At 52.3% G+C, this 24073-nt stretch overlaps 1 protein-coding gene across 11 annotated transcripts in view; it reads right to left on the bottom strand.

The window, feature by feature from the left end:
* Positions 1-24073, bottom strand: part of AP2A2 (adaptor related protein complex 2 subunit alpha 2) — an 88727-nt gene that overhangs the window by 37110 nt on the left and 27544 nt on the right. For 7 of the 11 annotated variants that reach the window (XM_016920088.4, XM_063783695.1, XM_024346878.3 and 4 more), the window contains 3 exons: positions 17469-17537; positions 6277-6419; positions 4335-4528 (listed from right to left, as the gene is read on the bottom strand). In XM_016920088.4, coding sequence (XP_016775577.1) covers positions 4335-4528; positions 6277-6419; positions 17469-17537 — 406 coding nt within the window. Of the gene's footprint in view, positions 1-4334; positions 4529-6276; positions 6420-17468; positions 17538-17625; positions 17731-19991; positions 20772-24073 lie in introns of those variants that run through there. The other 4 variants (XM_054661855.2, XM_054661857.2, XM_063783696.1 and 1 more) reach the window with 3 other exon arrangements.

Here is a 24073-nt window from a genome sequence, read left to right as displayed (position 1 = left end):
CCACAGCTACTCGCCGACGTCAGCTCACACGAGGGAGACCGAGGACCCCACCGCTACTCTCCGAGGTCGGCTCACACGAGGGAGACCGAGGACCCCACCGCTACTCTCCGATGTCGGCTCACACTAGGGAGACCGAGGACCCCACTGCTACTCTCCGATGTTGGCTCACACGAGGGAGACCGAGAACCCCACTGCTACTCGCTAATGTCGGCTCACACGAGGGAGACCGAGGACCCCACTGCTACTCGCTAATGTCGGCTCGTAAGAGGGAGACCGAGGACCCCACTGCTACTCGCTAATGTCGGCTCACACAAGGGAGACCGAGGACCCCACCGCTACTCTCCGATGTCGGCTCACACGAGGGAGACCGAGGACCCCACCACTACTCTCCGATGTCAGCTCACACGAGGGAGACCGAGGACCCCACTGCTACTCTCCGATGTTGGCTCACACGAGGGAGACCGAGAACCCCACTGCTACTCGCTAATGTCGGCTCACACGAGGGAGACCGAGGACCCCACTGCTACTCGCTAATGTCGGCTCGTAAGAGGGAGACCGAGGACCCCACTGCTACTCGCTAATGTCGGCTCGTAAGAGGGAGACCGAGGACCCCACCATTACTCTCCAGCATCTGCTCACACGAGGGAGACCGAGGACCCCACCGCTACTCTCCGACGTCAGCTCACACGAGGGAGACCAAGGACCCCACTGCTACTCTCCGGTGTCAGCTCACACGAGGGAGACTGAGGACCCCACCATTACTCTCCAGCATCTGCTCACACGAGGGAGACCGAGGACCCCACCGCTACTCTCCGACGTCGGCTCACACGAGGGAGACCAAGGACCCCACTGCTACTCTCCAGTGTCAGCTCACACGAGGGAGACCGAGGACCCCACTGCTACTCTCCAGTGTCAGCTCACACGAGGGAGACTGAGGACCCCACCATTACTCTCCAGCATCTGCTCACACGAGGCAGACCGAGGACCCCACTGCTACTCGCTAATGTCGGCTCACACGAGGGAGACCGAGGACCCCACTGCTACTCGCTAATGTCGGCTCGTAAGAGGGAGACCGAGGACCCCACCGCTACTCTCCGATGTCGGCTCACACGAGGGAGACCGAGGACCCCACTGCTACTCTCCGACGTCGGCTCACACAAGGGAGACCGAGGACCCCACTGCTACTCGCTAATGTCGGCTCACACGAGGGAGACCGAGGACCCCACTGCTACTCGCTAATGTCGGCTCGTAAGAGGGAGACCGAGGACCCCACCACTACTCTCCGATGTCGGCTCACACGAGGGAGACCGAGGACTCCGCTGCTACCCTCTGACGTCGGCTCACACGAGGGATACCGAGGACCCTACAGCTACTCGCTAATGTCGGCTCATACGAGGGAGACCGAGGACCCCACGGCTACTCTGCACCTCCACGGGTTCTCTTTCCACCAACTCCGTCCATCCCAGCAGAGACACCATCCCACTCTTCTGCCTTGGCCGCTGCCTCCCGTCCCTACCTCTGGCCCTAGGAATGGCCTGACCTCCTCAGCACCTACTCTGTCCTTCCATTTCTAGGTGACACACACACCAGCAGTCCTCCAATGACAGCACCTCCTTCCCGAGCATGTTTTTGTTTTTGTTTTTGTTTTTGAGACAGAGTCTCGCTCTTTCGCCAGGCTGGAGTACAGTGGAGCAATCTCGGCTCACTGCAACCTCCGCCTCCCGGGTTCAAGCGATTCTCCTGCCTCAGCCTCCTGAGTAACTGGGACTACAGGAGGGCGCCACCATGCCCAGCTAATTTTTCTATTTTTAGTAGAGACGGGGTTTCACCATGTTGGCCAGGATGGTCTCGAGCTCTTGAAGTCATGATCCGCCCGTCTCAGCCTCCCAAAGTGCTGGGATTACAGGCATGAGCCACCATGCCCAGTTTTTTTGGTTTTTTTTTTTTTGGAGACAGAGTCTTACTCTGTTGCCCAGGCTGGTGTGTAGTGGTGCAATCTCAACTTACTGCAGCCTCCGCCTGCTGGGTTCAAGCGATTCTCCTGCCTCAAGCCTTCTGAGTAGCTGGGACTACAGGTGAGCACCACCACACCCAGCTAATTTTTGTATTTTTAGTAGAGACGGGGTTTCGCCATGTTGGCCAGGCTGGTCTCAGGCCTGCCCACCTTGGCCTTCCAAGTGCTGGGATTACATGCGTGAGCCACTGTGCCCAGCCTTAGCATGTTACTTTGAGTCATCTACTACTTAGCTGGATTTCAACAACTAGCCCTTTTCTTCAAGGAAGGCCCATGGGTACCATGTTACCTGAGCTCTCTGAGGTAGGAGAACCCTGCCTGTGACCTTCATCCCCATGGGACCACTCAGGCACCACAACACGGGCCACCCACTCCCTTCATGGGACCACTCAGGCACCACAACACGGGCCACCCACTCCCTTCATGGGACCACTCAGGCACCACAACACGGGCCACCCACTCCCTTCATGGGACCACTCAGGCACCACAACACGGGCCACCTGCTCCCTTCTGGCTGCAGATGCTGTGCACTGGCCACCTGCTCCCTTCCAGCCGCAGATGCACTGCACTGGCCCCTGGAGACCCCTCCTCACCCTGGCTCCTCCCTCCTCCGTCCCTGGCTCCTGCAGCAGGTCCTCGGTTCAGGTAGTGCCCCACTTCATCAATCTGCACGTGCCTCAGGGGTGGCCCTGTCTTGCATTCCGCTCACGCGCAGGCATCCACCAAGCACCTACTAGGGACCTGGTACTGTTCAAGATGCTGGGTTTGTAAAGCGGCCACCACAGTGGACAGAAACCTCAGAGCCCAGGTAATAAACAGGTAATAAACAGGCAAGCAACAACCCTGGGGGCAGGAGGAGAGGGAGGGCCAGGAGGCCGTGGCCCTGAGGCAGAATCCGCTGGACCTGCTGGCTGGTTCCGACCCCCAGCCCCACCCTCTCTCTCCTGCACCAGCGCCCTCTGATCATTCGAGCCTTCCTTCCATCTTGGGCACCCTGTCTTCGGGGCGCCCACATGCTCTGCCACCTATGACTGAATGGCCTGAGGAGCAACGGTGCCTTCAGGCACTGCGCCTGCTCCCCCGGCTCGGTGGTTCTGCTCCTGTCCATCCTACTGCGGGGTCACCCATCTCTGAGTTCTTGCCCTTCTGAATATCTGTCTTCTCGGGGTTATGCTGCGGTCTCTCTGCCAGCCGGGCTCCTCCTTGCCTCACAGCTGACAGGAGGCTGCCTCATTCTCTGTTGTGGAGCATCCTGAGTGGTGTGGGGTGCAGCACCCTGGTCTCTACCCACTATGACAACCAAAAATGCCCCAAGACACGGCCCAGTACCCTCACAAAGCCAATGTGGCCCAGTTGAGACGCCGGTCTAGGCCTGTTTCTCTCATGCCTTCCCACCACCTTGTCTCCAGTCCTCACTGTGTGGTCTGGATGTCCACCCACTCTCCCGTGGCCTGAGGCCTAGCTCAGCCGGGTGGCACTGTGTGGGCGAGGGGTCAGTTTCCCAACTCCGCAGGGTATCCTGGAACACACAGGTGGGGGCCCTGCCTGTGGCACAGACACCCCAGGGTTGCTTTAAGCTCTTCCAGAGCTGGTGACTCAGCCCCTCGAGGCTTCTCTCCAAATTAACAAGGAACGGAACGGATGGCCGAGGGCGCTCCGGCGTGGTGCTCTGCTTCTCCGCGTGAAGCCCTTGGGAAAGGGCACGAGGAGGAGCTGCCCTGAGATGCACCGTTCTACCCGGTGCCCTGTGGGGCCGAAGCCCCTCCTTGGTTTTGCTGGCAGGGTGTGGGCATTCTTCTTTGATCTGTGTTTTGAATCCCAGTGGTATTAGATTGCACTTTACTTGAAATCTAAACTTGTAATTCTCTTTTTGCTTTGGAGACAGGTTCTCGCTCTGTCACCCAGGCTGGAGTCGCCAAGGCATGAACACGGCTCACTGCAGCCTTGACTTCCTGGGCTCAAGCAATCCTCCCGCCTCAGCCTACCAAGTAGCTGGGACGACAGGAGCACGCCACCACACCTGGCTAATTTTTAAAAACTGTTTGTAGAGATGGGATCTCCCTATGTTGCCCAGGCTGGTCTTGAACTCCTGGGCTCAAGCAATTCTCCCACCTTGGCCTCCTACGGTCCTGGGATTAGAGGCATGAGCCACCGTGCCCGGCCTAAACTTGTAATTCTGGATCCCACCTTAGGCTACATCTCATCTCCCATAAGATGGGGAAAGTAAAACATTTCCTAGGCTAAGCAGCTCCATATTTAATGTATTTGGCATGAAAGCAGCACATCTTCAGCAGGAGCCCGGCACGAGCCCGGCACATACCCGGCTACGAGGACCTTAGGGATCTCCCCGGCGAAGGCCTCAGCCATCTCCCGGCTGCCCACGCTGGCGATGCAGTGCAGGGCCAGGCCCATGAAGGTGGGGTTGCGGCTGGCCAGGTCATTCTTGATGGCGTTGTTGATCAGGCGGATCAGCTCACTGTTCGAGTTCACCAACACAGAGATGAAAAGGTAGCCCTGCGTTCCAAAAGACAGGAGAAGAGAAAGCTCATGACAATCCAAGTCCACCTGTGGCCCTGAGTCACCCAACAATCAGTGACGCACAGATGCGGAAGCAGCCCGGGCACCACCCACGCACCCAGGGCACTGCTGTGGGAGCGGCGCCTCTCAGGACTTGGCAAACGTCTGTTCCAGTGGAACCGAGGATGCCTCTGCTACGACGCTCTCATGGCGCAGCGTTCCTGTGGGGCACACCTGACTAGCGTGCCACGAGCCAGATGCCAACAGGAACTGGACCCCCCGGTCCCACTCACTTCACTGTGGGCCACGCGTCTGAGTGTTCCGGACATCACACTATCCTCAAGTTAAGATGGGCGGGAACCTTCACTGACAGGCTGATTTTAGCTACAATGATTTCCAGAAACCCGGCTGCCTGTTCCCTCCCACTCTTTAATCTGCCTGTGTCACAGCCTCACGCTGCCCCCCTCCACCCCCACTGACCCAGGGCAAACCCCAGTCCTGTGTCACTGCCACTTCTTCCCAGCCATCCTTGAAGGTGACACCCTCCCCACCAGGAGGGAAACAGTGGTTTTCTCCAGGCCCACCACTGAGCACCCCGGTTAAAGATGTACCCAGCCTCCCACGGCTCCCAGGAGGACGCCACGAGGGAGCTCCCGCCCTGCCAAACACCACTGCCCTTTCAGCCCTGCGCTCGCACGCCCAGGCCACTGCCAGACACCACCTGCTCTGCTCGCCCTGCTCCTCCCACCCTCAGCCCCCAGCTAACTTCCCCTCCCTCCAGCCTCAGCTCAACACACCCACCCCCACTCCCTCTCTCAAATCCTTTCAACTTCTATGTCTGTGAAGCCATGTGACACGCATCTCCCCCAGGACAAGGGCAGGCCCAAGTTCTGGTCCCTATGCCTCTGTCCTCAAGGCTAATCCCCCATCCCCCCAACACACCACAGGCACTCCACAAATGCTTGAATAAACACCAATACTTATCAAAACCCCTGAGACATCCACAGTCTCTCTTAATTTCTCTAAGTTAAATTTTTTCACAAATGGAAGAAAATATTACTTTATACCACCAGGGAAAACATAGAAATAATGTGACTACAAGAGACTACACAGCTCAACTTGCAAAGCCCAAGAAGACTTCAAAAGTAGAGTGACAGGACACTGTGTATCAGCCCAGCAAGGGCTGGGGAGATGGTGGGGTGAGCACCCTCCGCACCAAGACCCAGCCATGTGCCTCCAGCGCCTACTGCAGAAACAAAGCTGTCCAAGGGGCCACGGGACGGGTCTACTTGGGACAGTGTGTCAACAAGGCACTGTGTCAGGGAGACATCCTCCCCTCCTCTGGAGGCCGACCTCATAGGCACAGAGCACCAACCACAACAAACGCTGGGCCGCGTGCAACACTCTCCAGACCAACCGGGCAGTCCTGAAACTCGCCGTAAGGGAGGTTGCGAAGAAAGGAGGAAAAGGCATGGCCACCTCATCCGGAAAACCGCATGCAGGAGGAGGAACCCTGTGAGGGCATCAGGGCCTCCTGAAGAACACCCAGATTGGGCGGGAAGGGGACCCTCAGGGTGTTGGCAGCAGGTGCTAACAAGGACTGGGCATGCGTCTCCATCTGCAGCAGACCCACGTGGCTCACATCAGCTGTGGGTAGAGAAGGAAGCAGCCCTACATGGGCACGGGGCCTCAGTCCTGCCAGGCACACGCCATCCTCCACCACCTCCACCTGCAGCGATACTCACGATCTGCTTTTCCGTGTATCTGTTTGAACTCAGCAGGTTCACAGCCTCCATGTGTCCAAAGTCAATGTCATGACCAAGGAGAAAGATGAAGAGCAACTTGCAGACGTACTTTTTTTTACTATAGCCATCAAGAGCCTTGTCACCTACAGAAAAGGTGGGGAAGAGGTTTTATTCCAGGCAGGCAGAGGCAGGGGAGAGGGGAGAGCAGGGGGCACTGCAGCAGTACAGCAGGCAGCACGGACAAGCCTCCAGGAGAGGGGTGGCCGGGCCCAGGCAGGTGCAGTGCAGACGCTGCTGAGCATGAATAACCTTTCTAAATTCATGGTACTCATGAGAGTCCAAGTTTTTTATTTCCCTTTTAAAAACAGGCACCAGAACATCTGGCAACAAGAGTTCTACCCTCCCACAACAACCCTGGGCAAGTGCAGCCCAGCTGGCCCTCACAGGGCCTCACTCTGACCAGCCAAAATCCCACAGAGGGCCCTGCTGTGATGCAACTTGCAAACCCTGCCTTCAACCATCAAGCTTGTCTTTGAAATCAGTTTAATTAAGGCATATGAACACAGTCTAAATTATCTGCCACTTCACAGCCATTCTAGGGCAAATCAGCTAGTCATGAAAACAAGGCCCACACGCGACGGCCCCTAGGGCTTCTGTTTCTCTGCCTCATCGCAGTTTGTCTGAGCCCCTCACAAGGGATCACGGCAGGGCAGGTTCAAAACATGTAATTGGCAGAATATAAAATTCCAAAATATAAAACCAACCCTTAAAAAAAGGGCCATTCTGGGCCCGGCGCGGTGGCTCACACCTGTAATCCCAGCACTTTGGGAGGCCGAGGCAGGTGGATCACCTGAGGTCAGGAGTTCGAGACCAGCCTCAACACGGAGAAACCCCATGTCTAGTAAAAATACAAAATTAGCCGGGCATGGTGGTGCATGCCTGTAATCCCAGCTACTCGGGAGGCTGAGGCAGAGAACTGCTTGAACCTGGGAGGCGGAGGGTGCGGTGAGCCGAGATCACACCATTGCACTCCAGCCTGGGCAACAAGAGCAAAACTCCATCTCAAAAAAAAAAAAAAAAAAGGGGGCCATTCTGCATTGCCAGGAGTTTCTATCCCACCTGAGAGGTGAGGGAGTGTCCCTCAGAGCCAGCCTCCAGCAGGCTGTGGAGGCGAGCGGGAAAGGTGGCCTTGTGCAGGCCGAGTCTCACAGAGACTCTGCTGCCACAGCGTGAAGGAACGCAGGCTGGGAAGACAGCCCAGCCACGCCAGCCGCTCTGGCCCCCTTCTTGTGAAGGGCTGGGGCGCTCACACCTCCACGGACGACCTCAACTGTGTAGAATACAGACCGGCCACATTTCCTGGGGAACGGTGCATCACCAGTCGGCCAGTCAGCTGCATGCTGCACTCTGAGGAGCTCATGAGAAACCCCCCTCCTTGTCAGCGGCAAATTAACATAATTTAAAAGACCAGATGATATAAATAAAAGCAGACCCGACCTGGTTCCTCCCTCCCCCGGCCCCGACCCACTTATCTGCTTGCTGTGCCCAAGGGGTCCCAGCAGACACGTTCTCCGTGCCCTGTTTGTGCAGGAGGGCACACACAGCTGAGCACGGGCTGCACAGCAGAGATCCTCCACTGGGAAGCCCCAGCACCGTGTCTCCTACCCAGCCCAGATTCCATCACCCGCTGGAAGCCGCCTTGGACAACCACAGCCAAAAATACTGCTTGACCTCCTCCTCCCTCCGGAGACTTCCCTGTTACTCAAAGCACCTCTCAAAGGAAAAAATAACTGATGGGAGAGGACCGGCAGCCCGACTGGGCTGAGTTTTGTGGGACAGGGATGGGGACGGGGATGGAGACGGAGATGGAAACAGGGGCGGAGACGGAGACAGGCTCTCTCCGAGAGGAGCCGACCAGCCTCTGCTCCCGCGGGACCCCAGACGAAGAGCTGCTCTAGAGCTCCCGGGTGCTGGGAAACTTAGGCCCAACTTTAGAAGCTGAGCCCACTGGACAGTGAGGGTGATGCAGGATCACCTCTGGGCCTCCCAGAGATGTCACAGAGCACTCCCCTGGGCACACCACCCCTGTTGCATAAGCACCGTGAGGGGCAGCGGAAGTCGCCAGTGTGAGGAGAAAGCCACGGTGCTCGGCCCCGCTGCTCATGTGGCAGCACGTGGATTCATGGCCTAACCCAGGGCCACCGGAAACAAGCAGCAATGCTCGCTCCACACCCTCACCCATCTCGGCGGGGCAGGTGGCAGGTGAGCCCGCCAGCTCCCCTGGCAGGTGCCACTGTGAAGTTTATCCCTCCTGAAAGGACCCAGACTGATAGTCTTCAAAACGCTGGTTTCAGTACTGGGCTAGAATTACTTTTTTATTCTAGTAATTTCAAAATGTTGAGTTGAACTTTAATATTCTGAGCTATAAAAGGCGGAGGATAACAGTAATATCTGTCTCCTTGGTTTGTGCAGATCAGAGGAGAGATGGCCGGGAAACCTCATCCTAAACCATAAAAGGATCACAATTAAGTCTGGGCTCCAGTCTGAAAGATGCAGCCACTTGCTTGTCTTGTGGTCTCAGACATATTCCTTAACCTCTCTGAGCCCAACTTTCTCAGCAGGTTATTATAAAAATGAAACAGGGCCGAGCACGGTGGCTCACGCCTGTAATCCCAGCACTTTGGGAGGCTGAGGCAGGAGGATCACGAGGTCAGGAGATAGAGACCATCCTGACTAACACAGTGAAATCCTGTCTCTACTAAAAATACAAAAATAAGCCGGGCGTGGTGGCGGGTGCCTGTAGTCCCAGCTACTCGGGAGGCTGAGGAAGGAGAATGGCATGAACCCGGGAAGCAGAGGTTGCAGTGAGCCGAGATCGCGCCACTGCACTCCAGCCTGGGTGACAGAGCGAGACTCCATCTCAAAAAAATAAAATAAAATAAAATAATAAAATGAAACAGCACAGCAGACATGGAGCATCAGGTGTCTGAGGCAACGTAAGGTCACAACACAGGTTCATGAGCACCATCTTTCACTGACTCATCAGATGCACACAGACTTCACAGATGATAAAATGTGACAAAATGTCTACCTCATAATGACTGAAACCTGCTTGGTTATTTTTGTTTTGTTTTTCCCAGACAGTCTTGCTCTGCTGCCCAGGCTGGAGTGCAGTGGTGCAATCTTGGCTCACTGCAACCTCCACCTCCCAGGTTCAAGCGATTCTCGTGCCTCTGCCTCCCGAGTAGCTGGGATTACAGGCACACGCCACCACACCTGGCTAATTTTTTTATTTTTAGTAGAGATGGGGTTTCACCATGTTGGCCAGGCTCGTCTCAAATTCCTGACCTCGTGATCTGCCCTCCTCGGCCTCCTAAAGTGCTGGGATTATAGGCGTGAGCCACCACGCCTGGCCTGGTATTTTTTTATAACAAAATATCAAGTAGAATGAGATAAACTGGAGAGTGAGTCAGGAACCAGAGCCTCCAGGCCTTCTCTTGACCTGAAAGTTGGGAAGAGGGACAGTGCCCTGACTGGCCACCAGCCATCTGGTCACCAGCCAGAGACACTGCTGGCTCTACACTCTCCAACCCCCACAGCCTGCATGAGGCTCACACCCTCGGGGGCAGGGTGGGAACTCCTTCCACTTCCTCACCAATGCACACCAGCCCCAACAAAGTGTGTGGCACAAGGCAGTTGCTCAGTCTTTGCCTTTTACATCAATGAATTAATAATCAAGCAAACTCACAGTAAAATGAAAAACAGGCTGCCCAAGTGAAAGAAAAAGTAAAGTGTTTTGTCTGGAGACAAGGTCTCCCTCTGCCACCCAGACTGGAGTGCAGTGGCATGACCACAGCTCACTGCAGCCTCAACCTCCTAGGCTCAAGTGATCCTCCCACCTCAGCCTCCCAAGTAGCTGGGACCACAGGCATGTGCAACCACACACGGCTAATTTTTTGTACTTTTAGTAGAGATTTTTAGGGTTTCACCATGTTGCCCAGGATGGTCTTGAACTCCTGAGCTTAAGTGATCTGCCTGCCTCGGCCTCCCAAAGTGCTAGGATTATAGGCACGAGCCACCGCGCCTGGCCTATTTAGCAAATTAATGTGCACAACCTGGGAAACTCCTGGAGCTGATCAATCATAAGAAATTCCCAGTCAGGTGCAGTGGCTTACACCTGTAATCCCAGCACTTTTGGGAGGATTCACTTGAGGTGGGTGAGTTCACCTGAGGCCATGAATTTGTGATCAGCCTAGGAAACATAGCGAGACCCCATCTCTACAAGTTTTACAATTTGCTGGGCGTGGTGGTGCACACCTGTAGCCCTAGCCACTCGGGAGGTGGGAGCAGGAGGATCACCTGAGCCCAGGAAGTCAAGGCTGCAGTGAGTTAGGATCATGCCACAGCACTCCAGCCTGGGCAACAGAACAAGACCCTGTCTCTTTAAAAAAGAAAGAAACTACCATGTCTCTGTAGAGTATGAGAACACAACAGTTGTTTTCTAAAGGCTTAAAGATGGAAGGCACACCCGTGAACATCCCAGTAACTCCCCTGGGCTCCCACTAGCATGGCAGGTGCACATAAGCACTGATTTCTTGCCCGTGCGTCTGCAGGTCAGCCGGGGCCGCCGTCAAGACACCGTCAGATCTGGATGGGCCTGCTGTGCATGGCTCTGCTCCAGGCCCACACCACCCAAAGCACATCCTTACCATAGCAGAGGTAGGAAGAGCCCAGAGGGGAGACTCCCTTAAAGCTGAAGTTGGGACTGACATGAACACTTTACTCCACACACCTTAGGCCACACATCAGATGGTCACGCCTAATAACCCTCATTAAAGGATAAAGATCACAGGGAAGCCATTTGGGCCTACAGTCTTCTTGATGGCAAACAAATACGGTTTCAACTCTCTGAAGTTCACTGCACTACTAAAGAAACTCCACAGACAGACATGACCACGAGACACAACACACTGGCGTTACCTACACATCTCCCACTGTCCCGCCCGTTCCATGCTTTCCACCTCCACGCTTCCATCTGGGATTATTTCCTTTAATTTCCCACCCGTTCCATGCTTTCCACCTCCACGCTTCCATCTGGGATTATTTCCTTTAATTTCCCACCCGTTCCATGCTTTCCACCTCCACGCTTCCATCTGGGATTATTTCCTTTAATTTCCCGCCCGTTCCGTGCTTTCCACCTCCACGCTTCCATCTGGGATTATTTCCTTTAATTTCCCGCCCGTTCCGTGCTTTCCACCTCCACGCTTCCATCTGGGATTATTTCCTTTAATTTCCCGCCCGTTCCGTGCTTTCCACCTCCACGCTTCCATCTGGGATTATTTCCTTTAATTTCCCGCCCGTTCCGTGCTTTCCACCTCCACGCTTCCATCTGGGATTATTTCCTTTAATTTCCCGCCCGTTCCGTGCTTTCCACCTCCACGCTTCCATCTGGGATTATTTCCTTTAATTTCCCGCCCGTTCCGTGCATTCCACCTCCACGCTTCCATCTGGGATTATTTCCTTTAATTTCCCGCCCGTTCCGTGCATTCCACCTCCACGCTTCCATCTGGGATTATTTCAATTTCCCGCCCGTTCCGTGCATTCCACCTCCACGCTTCCATCTGGGATTATTTCCTTTAATTTCCCGCCCGTTCCGTGCTTTCCACCTCCACGCTTCCATCTGGGATTATTTCCTTTAATTTCCCGCCCGTTCCGTGCATTCCACCTCCACGCTTCCATCTGGGATTATTTCCTTTAATTTCCCGCCCGTTCCGTGCTTTCCACCTCCACGCTTCCATCTGGGATTATTTCCTTTAATTTCCCGCCCGTTCCGTGCTTTCCACCTCCACGCTTCCATCTGGGATTATTTCCTTTAATTTCCCGCCCGTTCCGTGCTTTCCATCTCCACGCTTCCATCTGGGATTATTTCCTTTAATTTCCCGCCCGTTCCACGCATTCCACCTCCACGCTTCCATCTGGGATTATTTCCTTTAATTTCCCGCCCGTTCCACGCATTCCACCTCCATGCTTCCATCTGGGATTATTTCCTTTAATTTCCCGCCCGTTCCGTGCTTTCCACCTCCACGCTTCCATCTGGGATTATTTCCTTTAATTTCCCGCCCGTTCCACGCATTCCACCTCCACGCTTCCATCTGGGATTATTTCCTTTAATTTCCCGCCCGTTCCACGCATTCCACCTCCACGCTTCCATCTGGGATTATTTCCTTTAATTTCCCGCCCGTTCCACGCATTCCACCTCCACGCTTCCATCTGGGATTATTTCCTTTAATTTCCTGGCCGTTCCATGCTTTCCATTTCCACGCTTCCATCTGGGATTATTTCCTTTAATTTCCTGCCCGTTCTATGCTTTCCACCTCCACGCTTCCATCTGGGATTATTTCCTTTAATTTCCTGGCCGTTCCATGCTTTCCATTTCCACGCTTCCATCTGGGATTATTTCCTTTGGCATTTCCTTTAACATAGGCCTTCTGGTAGGAAATTCTTTACATTTCTGTCTTCGGCAGGTATTTTTTAGCTTCATTTTTTTTGTTGTTGTTGTTGTTGTTGTTCACAACATTTTATTAAAAAAAAATAGGAAAAGTGAGACTGTGGCATTGACCATGTAGCAGGGTGGTAGCACTCCAGCCCATGCTCTGGCCAAACCGACTTCAGCCTTACATGCAGGGTGCCTACCAATTCAGGAACAAGGCCCCAAATTAATTCCCTTTAAGGCCAACCAGATTCCCCTGACACCCCATCAAGCTTTTCCTGCCCTGTTCATCTGCAGGTGAACCCCGGATCCTACCCCAGAATATGCCAATTTTTATTATCTAAAATGGAGCATACAGACTGGTGCCCCGCAGAGAAGCCCCAGAACTCCAGGTCAGAGCTGAAGCTGCAGTCAGACCCACAGGCTCCCTTGAAGCAGGATGGTTCGTGATGCCCTACTCAAACAGGGTAGCTTCATTCTTGAAAGGTATTTTTGTTGGATATACATTCTTTCCCTGGTTGTAACCTTCCCAACATTTTGAGGTGGTGAAGAGCACCCCCATGTCAAGACACCCAGCGGCAAGTCTGGAAGAGGACTGGCTCACTGACAGTTCACTCTGCCCTACAGGTATTCCCTCTGGTGAGGCCTTCAGTTCACAGTGGAAGGGGGTCTCCAGTCTTTGACTATCATCCCTCTAGACAAGGCTCCTCAGCCCTGGCACCACTGACACCCTGGCTGACGCCTCTGTTGTGGGGGCCACTCTATGCACTTCGGGTGTTTAACAGCCTCCCACCTCCACCCACGAGTGGACCCACACTCCTAGGGGCCAGGTGCAGTGGCTCATGCCTATAATCCCAGCACTTTGGGAGGTCAAGGCAGACCAATCGCTTGAGCCCGTAAGTTTGAAACCAGCCTAGGTAACATGGCAAGACCCCATCTCTACAAAACTTTTTTTAAATGTTAGCCAGGCGTGGTGGTGCGCGCCTGTGGTCCCAGTTACTTGAGAGGCCGAGGTGGAAGGATGGCTTGAGCCCGGGGGGTTGAGGCTGCGGTGAGCTGTGATTACACTGGGCAGCCTGGTCAACAGAGCAAGATCTTGTCTCAGTAAATCAATAGATCAATCAATCGATCAACTGTTTTCAACAGAAGGGTTGCTCTAAATCAGCAGTGCTCACACAGCAGCCTCATGCCACATACGGTCAGTGAGCAAGTGAAACAGCCAGTACAAAGTGAGACTCACTCTTAAGTGTGACACACACACCAGACTTCAAAGACCTGGTATAAAATAACTCGGTACCTTGTTTTTTTTTAGTTTTTTTTTCTGAGACAGAGTCTCACTCTGTCGCCCAGGCTGTAGTGCACTGGCACGATCTTGGCTCACTGCAACCTCTGCCTCCTAGGTTCAAGTGATTCTCCTGCCTCAGCCTCCCGAGTAGCTGGGATTACAGGCGCCCACCACCATGCCCAGCTAATTCTTGTATTTTTAATAGACATGGGGTTTCACCATGTTGGTCAGGCTGGTCTCAAACTCCTGACCTCAAATGATCCAGCCACCTCGGCCTCCCAAAGGGCTGGAATTACAGGCGTGAGGCATCGTGCCAGCCAGTTTTTTTTCAATTGATTACAACGAAATTTTAGATATACTGAACTAAATAAAATATATTATTAATTTCATTTGCTCCTTTTTACTTTTTTTCAATGAGGCTGCCAGAGCATTTAGACCTATGAATGTGACTGATACTCTATTTCTAAATTGGACAGCACAGCTCTAAGTCATCTCATCTACCCACAGCTTGCAGGGCAGGCCTCAGGCAGCACATTTCTTACGGACAAGGAGTAGATTTTCTTCTATGTCTGCTGCCACCACCCAGGGTACGCGCGTGCTCAACAAAAGCCAACAAATCACTGTGTAGGAGGGGCCACCTTCCCTATCCAGGACAGCCAGACAGGCATGAAGTCTCCTTTAGTCCCAAAACATTTATACAGAATTTATAAAACAAAATTTTTTTTTTTTTGAGACAGAGTCTTGCTGTGTCTCCCAGGCTGGAGAGCAATGGCGAGATCTCGGCTCACTGCAACCTCCGCCTTCCCAGTTCAAGCGATTCTCCTGACTCAGCCTCCCAAGTAGCTGGGACTATAGGCACGCGCCACCACACCCAGCTAATTTTTCTATTTTTAGTAAAGATGGGGTTTCACCGTGTTGGCCAGGCTGGTCTCGAACTCCCGACCTCAATCGATCTGCCCGCCTCGGCCTCCCACAGTGCTGGGTTACAGGCGTGAGCCACCACGCCTGGCCAGAGAGTGTGTAAATTTAACAGCCTAGCAAAGCCTTTGAAGTTACACCTCAACACATTAGATGATTCTTCTGAAACCTATAAAAACCTCCCGTTCAAATTTCATCTTCACCATTCTGAAGGCCATGAACTCTTTTCACAATAACAAAATGGATTCACACTGGCTGGGTGCTGGTTTCCTTTCAAGCAATTTCTATGCATTTCCTCATTTCCTCACAATGAGCACAGCAGACGCAGATCCCATTCAGTGAAGGCCCAGTGACGCCAAGAGTAAGGCTGGCTTTGTCACGGTCGGGCTCCCCCAGGTTGAGAGCCACGGCTGAGCAAGAGGGTGCCAGGGCGCAGCCCTTTCAACCCAGTGCCACCGCCTCCAGCCGGCAATCTGGGCTCCCGAGCTCCCTGATGGGCAGGTGGCGGCGACTCTGTCAGACCCACATCTCCATCTGCTTCTGCCCTTTACTTTCCACTGGTGGCGGCGACTCTGTCAGACCCACATCTCCATCTGCTTCTGCCCTTTACTTTCCACTGGTGGTGACGACTGTCAGACCCACATCTCCATCTGCTTCTGCCCTTTACTTTCCACTGGTGGTGACGACTGTCAGACCCACATCTCCATCTGCTTCTGCCCTTTACTTTCCACTGGTGGTGACGACTGTCAGACCCACACCTCCATCTGCTTCTGCCCTTTACTTTTCACTGCTGTCACTCTGAATAAATCTTCTGTACACAGCCCATTTCAGAGTCCACATCCTGGAGAACCCAACTTGAGATCACTGGTTTCCCCATTCTACAGTTAAGAACAAAGGTGCACACCGGGCGCAGAGGCTCATGCCTGTAATTCCAGCACTCTGGGAGGCCAAAGCTGGTGGATCACCTGAGGTTGGGAGTTCGAGACCAGCCTGACCAACATGGAGAAACCCCCGTCTCTACTAAAAATACAAAAACCAGCCGTCTGGGGTGCAGTGGCTCACGCCTGTAATCCCAGCATGTTGGGAGGCTGAGGAAGGTGGATCACTTGAGGTCGGGAGTTCAAGACCAGCCTGACCAACATGGAGAAACCCCGTCTCTACTAAAAGTACAAAAATCAGCTGGGCCGGGCACAGTGGCTCACTCCTGTAATCCCAGCACTTTGGGAGGCAGAGGCAGGTGGATCACTTGAGGTCGGGAGTTCAAGACCGGCCTGACCAACATGGAGAAACCCCGTCTCTACTAAAAATACAAAAATCAGCCAGGCCAGGCACAGTGGCTCATGCCTGTAATCCCAGCACTTTGGGAGGCTGAGGCAGGTGGATCACTTGAGGTCGGGAGTTTGAGACCAGCCTGACCAACATGGAGAAACCCCGTCTCTACTAAAAATACAAAAATCAGCCAGGCCAGGCACAGTGGCTCACGCCTGTAATCCCAGCACTTTGGGAGGCCAAGGCAGGCAGATCACTTGAGGCCAGGAGTTTGAGACCAGCCTGGCCAACATGGAGAAATCTCGTCTCTACTAAATAAAATTATAGGCATGTGGTGGCACACACCTGTAATCCCAGCTACTCGGGAGGCTGAGGCAGGAGAACCGCTTGAACCTGGAAGGCAGAGGTTGCGGTAAGCCAAGATCGTGCCACTGCACTCCACACTGGGCAGCAGAGCAAGACTCCATCTCAAAAAAAAAAAAAAAAAAGAAAAGAAAAGAAACTACTGGATATCCATTCTCAAGCCCTCAAAAGCACCCATCCCATGAAACTCCAGGAGTCCCCAAGCTGTGTTCTGCCTGTCCCTCCAGTTTCACAGGGGTCAGGCTCAGCCCTCTCCCCGACTCATTGTGCCTGGGCAATTTCAGCTACACCGTGGCTAAGGTATGCTCAGGGAGGTGAGCCAGGCTGCAAATCTGTAAACATTAACTGAAAAATTAAGGCTTGAAGGATTAACTGGGGTTTCAAAAATGTCCTAAGGGCTGAAAACTAAATCTGTACTTCACAATTCTTCAAACTAAGGATGTTCAGGGAAGGCACTCAGCCCACACACTGGCTCACAGAGAGGCAGTCCGCCGAGCATGGGTCAGGTCCCTGCTGACCGTCAGCAGGAGGCATTCGGTGGCGCCTTACACAGAGCACTTCCCGTACTTGGTGTCTGTCCTCTGAACCCCCAGCACACCGGCCTGGTGGTTAATACTGCGACATGCAGCTGGGCACTAGACCAGTGCTGTTCCAGCTCCAGGAAAAGACCAGACACCAGGAGGGGCCGCCCCACCTAACCAGCTCCACACATGCCATTTCCTAATTCTGACAGGGCCCTGATAGAAACTGTACAAACTGAGAACTTCACTTTAGTGTGGGAGAAAAGAAGACAGTATTAAAAGACTGGGTTCTTACTACAGAAAATTTACAACAGGACATTTCATGGAAAAGGTTACACATACTTACCTTTAAATTTTGATCTGATATTTGCCAGTTCCTTGTTTATCCTTTTTATTTCTGCTTCTTTACTTTTACCTAAAAAAAAGAACAAAAAGGCATTTTTATTCTAATTGATTTCTAAAGAAACACCATTTCCCTGATAAGACTGACACTCAGAACTCACGAATGGGATGAGGCCCCGTTTCAAGGCAGGAGAAAAGCCGAAGCAGACACCTGCCTCCAACCCAGAGCCGGCAGGAAGGGGCTGCAGCAGGGCCGGGGCCGGGACTGAGCCTAGGGGAAAGGGAGTGCCTGGGTCAGGACAGCAAAGGAGCGAGTCCTGAACCGCCCGGGCCAGCCGCTGCGCACCCAGGGGGTGCTCCACAACACCATTTCTAACTCTACCTCTTTACCAAGCTCAGAACTCAAATACCTTGCTGGATGTTTGCCATGATAAATCGTCATCCACTAATAACACGGAGGTTTACTCCTAAAATCAACTTCCACTGCCAAAAGCACACAGTTTTACTACTATAGGCTTTCAATTTTCTTTTATAAATTCACCTCCACAGTTTCTTCCTCGATCAACTGCAGTCGCAAAACAGATGCAGCCTCTGCAACATGCATCCTTCAAGACTCAGCTCAGATGTGCCCATTGAAATCAGCCTGCCTCCCCTGCCATATGGACTGAATGTTTCTGTCCCCCCAAAATTCGCATGCTGAAGCCCTAACCCCAATGTCATGGTATCTGAAGATGGAACCTTTGGAAGAAGGCTGGGTTCAGATGGGGTCATGAGGTGGGCCCTCATGATGGGATTAGCACTCCTACAAGAGAAGTCCTCAGCAAATACGGTTAGGTACTAATATCATTAATAATATTAGGAGTGCTCCCACCAACAGGCCCAAAGGCTAGCTTCTGTCCGAAGCAGGAAAGACTGATCTATTCAGTCTATCTGTTGATAGACATTACAACCTATCTGTTGTCAAATCTAGTCATCTAAAATAGTCTTTCTTTTTGGCTTATCCATCCCCAACGGCAATCAGAATACCTGAACTGACACATTTCCATTTCATGTGTCTCATTTCAAAGCAATGCCCAGGATCTGTAATTCTTCGTGGTCATAAAATGACGGAATGTCAGGGCTACAGGTCCCTTAGTCTGCTCCGGCTGCCATGACAAAACACCCCAGACGGGGCGGCTGAAACACTTCATCTTCTCACAGGCCTGCAGGCTGGAAGCCTGTGAGCAACACACCAGCAGGGTGGTTTCTGGTGAGGGCTCTCCTCCTGGCTTGCAGACAGCCACCTTCTATGTGCTCACGTGGCCTTTCTTTGACGCATGCTTATGAAGCGAGCACACTCTCTCTTCCTCTTACAAGGCCACCAATCCTACAGGATTAGGACCCCACCTCTATGACTTCATTTAACCTTAAATGCCTCCTGAAAGCCCTATCTCCAAATCCAGTCACACTGGGGTTGGGGCTTCAGCATATGAACTGGGGTGGAGCCACGGAGGCAACTCGGTCCATAGCTAGAGGGAACCTTAAAAACGGACTGATGCATTTGTTCCATAAATATCCACTGAGCACCTACAACTGTCCACACATGGTGCTGGGCACCAAGGCACAAGGATGAGCAAAAACAGACATGGTCTCTGTTACCCTCACGGAAGACACAGTCTGGCAGAAGACTGTTACTGACCAAGCAGTTGCACACCTATTTAATCACCATGTGCTGTGTAAGGAAAACAGATGAAGCTAGGAGGGATTACGATACAGGGAGCAGGTCTGCGCTGCAGGGCAAACAGTTGTTGGTAGGAACATGAGAGTTTCCCTACAAAATCTGACAAGTCCACTTGCATAATATCCAATTGTGATATTATACATACATACTGGTTTTCATCTACAGTTCCTGGCTCAAAACTCTCACAGCTCTTGTTATTTTTTCCCCAAGGCAGGCCATAAGACTAACAAGGGACTCTAACCACCCCCAGCCTTTCTGTCGTGGAGCTGGCCATAAATTCTCTGACCTTCCTTGTCTGACTGTGGGTCACAAGACCCCCATTTCTTAAGGGGCCCTGCCCCACACCCCAGGGGAAGGAATGCCGCACAGAGAGGCCAGGAAGAATCTGCACAGACAGGCCCTGCTGGGTTTAGATCACACCCTTTTGGTCCAGTCCCATTTGTACACAGCTGTCAATCATGCCTATCCAATGAAGTCTGCACAAAAGGCCCAGGAGGACAGGGTTTGGGGAACGTCCGGATAACTGAACACATGGGGATCCCCGGAGGGACAGGGAGCGGCCATGGCCCGGTACCATGCCCTACGCATCACGTCACCTGCACCCTTCATACTAGCTTTTATGATCAAATAAATGTGTTTCCCTGAGTTCTGTGAGCCTCTCTAGCAAACTAATTGAATCCAAAGAGGGGGTCGTGAGATGTCCATTCACAGTCTGTCATGCACAAGCACAGGTCACAACCTGAGGCTTGAGGCTAACATGAGAAGTAGGGGGTAGCCCTGGGACTCCCCTGCAGGCTCTGACACTACCTCCAGGTAGACGGTGTCAGAATCAAGCTGGAGGACACCCCGCTGGTGCCTGCTGCAGAACTGATAGCTTGTTTGCCGATGGGGAGAAACCCCCACATATTCTGGGGTCACAGAAGTCTTCTGTGTTGTAGTGGGACAGCAGAGGAATGTTAGCTTCAAGTCTTTTTTCAGCTCACACCCATGAAATGTGGGAATTCTCCATTGTACAAAAGAGGGAAAATGCACATTAGACGTGTGACAATCAAACTTTCAGTACACGCTAAATCTATTGCTAAAGGGACCTTGCTCAACGAACACTTGCATGTATGTCACAAGCCAGGCATGGGAGAGAGATGAGACCACGTGTAGTTTAACTCTACCTAGACCAGCCGTGAAAACTGAGGCTTAAAGAGTACAAGTGATTTTAATAGGGATACACATGTTTAACAAGCACTGTCAAAATACAATTATTCATCACACAGGGTAAGGTGAGTTGTGTGCAAAAACAACTTTGTGTACATTTAAGTCACTTTTTATTCTTATTTTTTATTTTTTAAAAAATTAAAAATATTGCCAGGCATGGTGGTGCCTCATCAGAGGCAGGTGGGTCGCCTGAGGTCAGGAGTTCGAGACCAGCCTGGCCAACGTGGCGAAACCCTGTCTCTACTAAAAATACAAAAATTAGCCAGGCGTGGTGGCATGCCTGTAATCCCAGCTACTTGGGAGGCTGAGACAGACGAATCACTTGAACCCAGGAGGCAGAGGCTGCAGTGAGCCGAGGTGACAGAGCAAGATTCTGTCCCCAGAAAGAAAAAAAAATAAAAAATAAAAAATAGAGACAAGTTCTCACTATGGTATTTGGGCTGGTCTCGATCTCCTGAGCTCAAGCAATCCTCTCACCTTGGCCTCCTAAAGTGCTGGGATTACAGGTGTGAGCCACTGCACCTGGCCCTAAGTCACTTTTTTAAAGCAATAATAAAGCTGACTATTTAAAAAACCTTCTCAAGTGGGTCTTTGGTTTAAGGATCTCCAGCTGAAGTAAAAGGCCTCTGCAGCAACCCATCCACATCAGAACACGACACAAGCGGCCCCGCCAGGCCTGGTGTGCACAGATCAGAGGACAAAGAGCTCACCCCTGCCCTACGCAGTCACAGGGCCGAACTCCACCACTGCTGCTTCCAAAACTGATCTTGCCTCCCCCACAGGACAAGTTCCCTCCTCCAGAACATCTTCTGTCTTTTACTACACATTTGCTAATAAATAAGGTTGAATGTTTCCTGAACCGAACAAACACTCCTTTGAGCCAGTCCTACCCTAGAAAACTTCAGGTGGACAGGTGGTCAGAACAGGAAAATCAAGTGCCTATGTGGCGGCTCCCCCACCCAAGCACTGCCCCAGGTGCTGGGAAAACAACAGCTTCTGCCCTCAGGGGACCTTTAACAAAACACAGACACACCCAAACCTCCTGTCCCAGTCAGTCTCTCTTCCCAGCCCTGAAAGCTGCTCACAGCAGTGACCCCTGGGCAGGCTGCCCAGCGTCTCAGCATCCCCACTCCTCTCTGTATGATAGCTGACCAGCGGACGGCTCCACAAGAAAGCAGGACAGCAGGTACAGGAGGATGCTGGCAGCCTGATGCCCTCCAGGATGGCAGGTTTTTTGGACTTGGCTGAAAGAGTCACGAAAACAGTGTCTTGGGAGCTTCTGCCACACAAAGCCTGCAGGCAGCTTCACACAGCTGGGACTGCGCATGGGTGAGGCACTCTGCACTGGGTGCGGTGTGCCAGTGTGCCTGTGCCTACGTGTGCATGCCACTGTGTGTGTACATGTGTGCTTCTCACAAAGGTGTACACAGATCTGTGCTATTAAGTCTGCAACAGGGGACCTTGCGCTCTCTCCCTGGCTTGTGCCCTCTACTTTACCCACCCAAACACCAGGGAAAGAAACCACTCTGAGGGGGAACTTATGTTGTCCAGAATCAACAAAGCTCAGATCTAAAGCAGAAATACTAAAAACCTGGGGGCAGGAGAAAGAGGAAATACTACTACATGAGCTAAATCAACTTTCCTAAACGCAATCTACAGATTTCATATAAGGTTGTGAAACCACAAACTAAAACGAACAGCACATAATGTAGAGTTATAGAGGTAACCACCAGGACAAACAGGCAGTTAACCCCCTCCTCTGTGGGACAGAAACAGAGACAAGTTCCAGCTTCCCATCCACAGCTTGCTTTTAATTGCCCAATTTTCAACACACACACACACACAAATACACACACACACACCAAATACACACATGCACACATTTACAAACACACATGAATACACATTTATACAAACACAAATACACATATATACACACAAATACATGTACAAGCACACATAAACCAAATACACACAAATACACAAATGTACGCGCCACACACAAATATACATATACACACATTTACAAACACACATAAATACAAATACACAGATACACAGAAATACACACGTACACAAACACAAATACAATATATATACACAAATATAAACACAAATACAACATATATACACATATACATACATACACATAAACACAAATACACATACACACACACAAATACACACGTACACACACATGCATAAATACAAATATACGCATACACACACACTTTAAAACGAGGGCAGGCCAGCCCCTGAGGAGGGGGAGAAGCATGGAGGGTGATGACAAGAGTGAACTTTGGGGCCAGCACGTGAGGTGGGAATCCAAGCGAGGTGGGAATCCAAGTGCAGCCTTTGACTCATTCTGCTGTGCCTCTGAGCTCCAGCTCCCTCAAAAGGAAAGCCACCAACGGCCGTACAACCTCACGGCATCATGTCTGTGCAAGAGAAGGTAGAGAGGCCAGGCACAGTGGCTCACGTCTGCACTCTGGGAGGCTGAGGTGGGCGGATCACCTGAGGTCAGGAGTTCAAGACCAGCCTGGCCAGCATGGTGAAACCCCGTCTCTACTAAAAATACAAAAATTAGCCAGGCATGGTGGCAGGCGCCTGCAATCCCAGCTACTCAGGAAGTTGAGGCAGAAGAATCACTTGAACCCAGGAGGCAGAGGTTGCAGTGAGCCGAGATCGCGCCACTGCACTCCAGCCTGGGCAACAGAGCGAGACTCCATCTCAAAAAAAAAAAAAAAGAGAGAGAAGGTAGAGAGAAGAGTAGTGTCACGTCTCGGCCAGATCTGAGGACAGGAGAGCCTGAGCAGCCCCAGTATCCACAGAGGGCTGAGCATGATGCAAGAACCAGGGATGGAGTGACCTGGCCCAGTGCCCCTACTGAGCAGAGACGACGCAAAAGCAGGGAAAAGGGGAGGTGCAGGGACAGCAGGCAGACGGAGGCAGGACGGAGGCAGACGGAGCCAGGACGGAGCCAGGGATTTCCAACTGCAGCTGCCAGGCAGGCCACTGTGTGAAGACAATGGAGGTGGGGGGGCTCTTACGGTAGAAAAGCCACCTAGACCATGCCTCCTCTGACAGTTCATGAAAACTAATTTCACATAAAAATACGCATTCAGACTAGGCGCAGTGGCTCACGCCTATAATCCCAGCACTTTGGGAGACTGAGGCAGGTGGATCACTTGAAGTCAGGAGTTTGAGACCAGCCTGGGCAACATGGTGAAATCCTGTCTCTAGTAAAAACACAAAAATTAGCTGGGCATGGTGGCGTGCGCCTGTAATCCCAGCTACTGGGGAAGCTGAAGTGGAAGAATTGCCTGAACCCGAGAGGCAGAGGTTGCAGTGAGCCAAGATCACACCACTGCACTCCAGCCTGGGCAACTGGGTGACACAGAGAGAGCCTGTCTCAAAAACAAGAAAGACAATCCAGCACGACCATGGCTGAGATGACGGATGATGACCTGCAGGCAAGACTGACACATTCAAGTCAACTACCATGTCCTAAATTTACCAAAAACGCTCTAGTAGAAGCTGCATGATCAACGCAGCACCCCTGCAGTCATGATGGACGCAGGTAACAATCTGAGCCCTCCAGTGCCTGTCAGGGGCTCTCCTGTAAAGGAGCAGAGCGTGCTCCTGGCCAGGCGCCAATTCATGCCACTGACACTGCACTG

This window comes from Pan troglodytes, chromosome 9 (assembly GCF_028858775.2).
Source record: "Pan troglodytes isolate AG18354 chromosome 9, NHGRI_mPanTro3-v2.0_pri, whole genome shotgun sequence".
Lineage (NCBI taxonomy): Eukaryota > Metazoa > Chordata > Mammalia > Primates > Hominidae > Pan > Pan troglodytes.
Note: the sequence above shows the minus strand (reverse complement) of the source record. Positions and strands in the feature narration are given on the sequence as shown.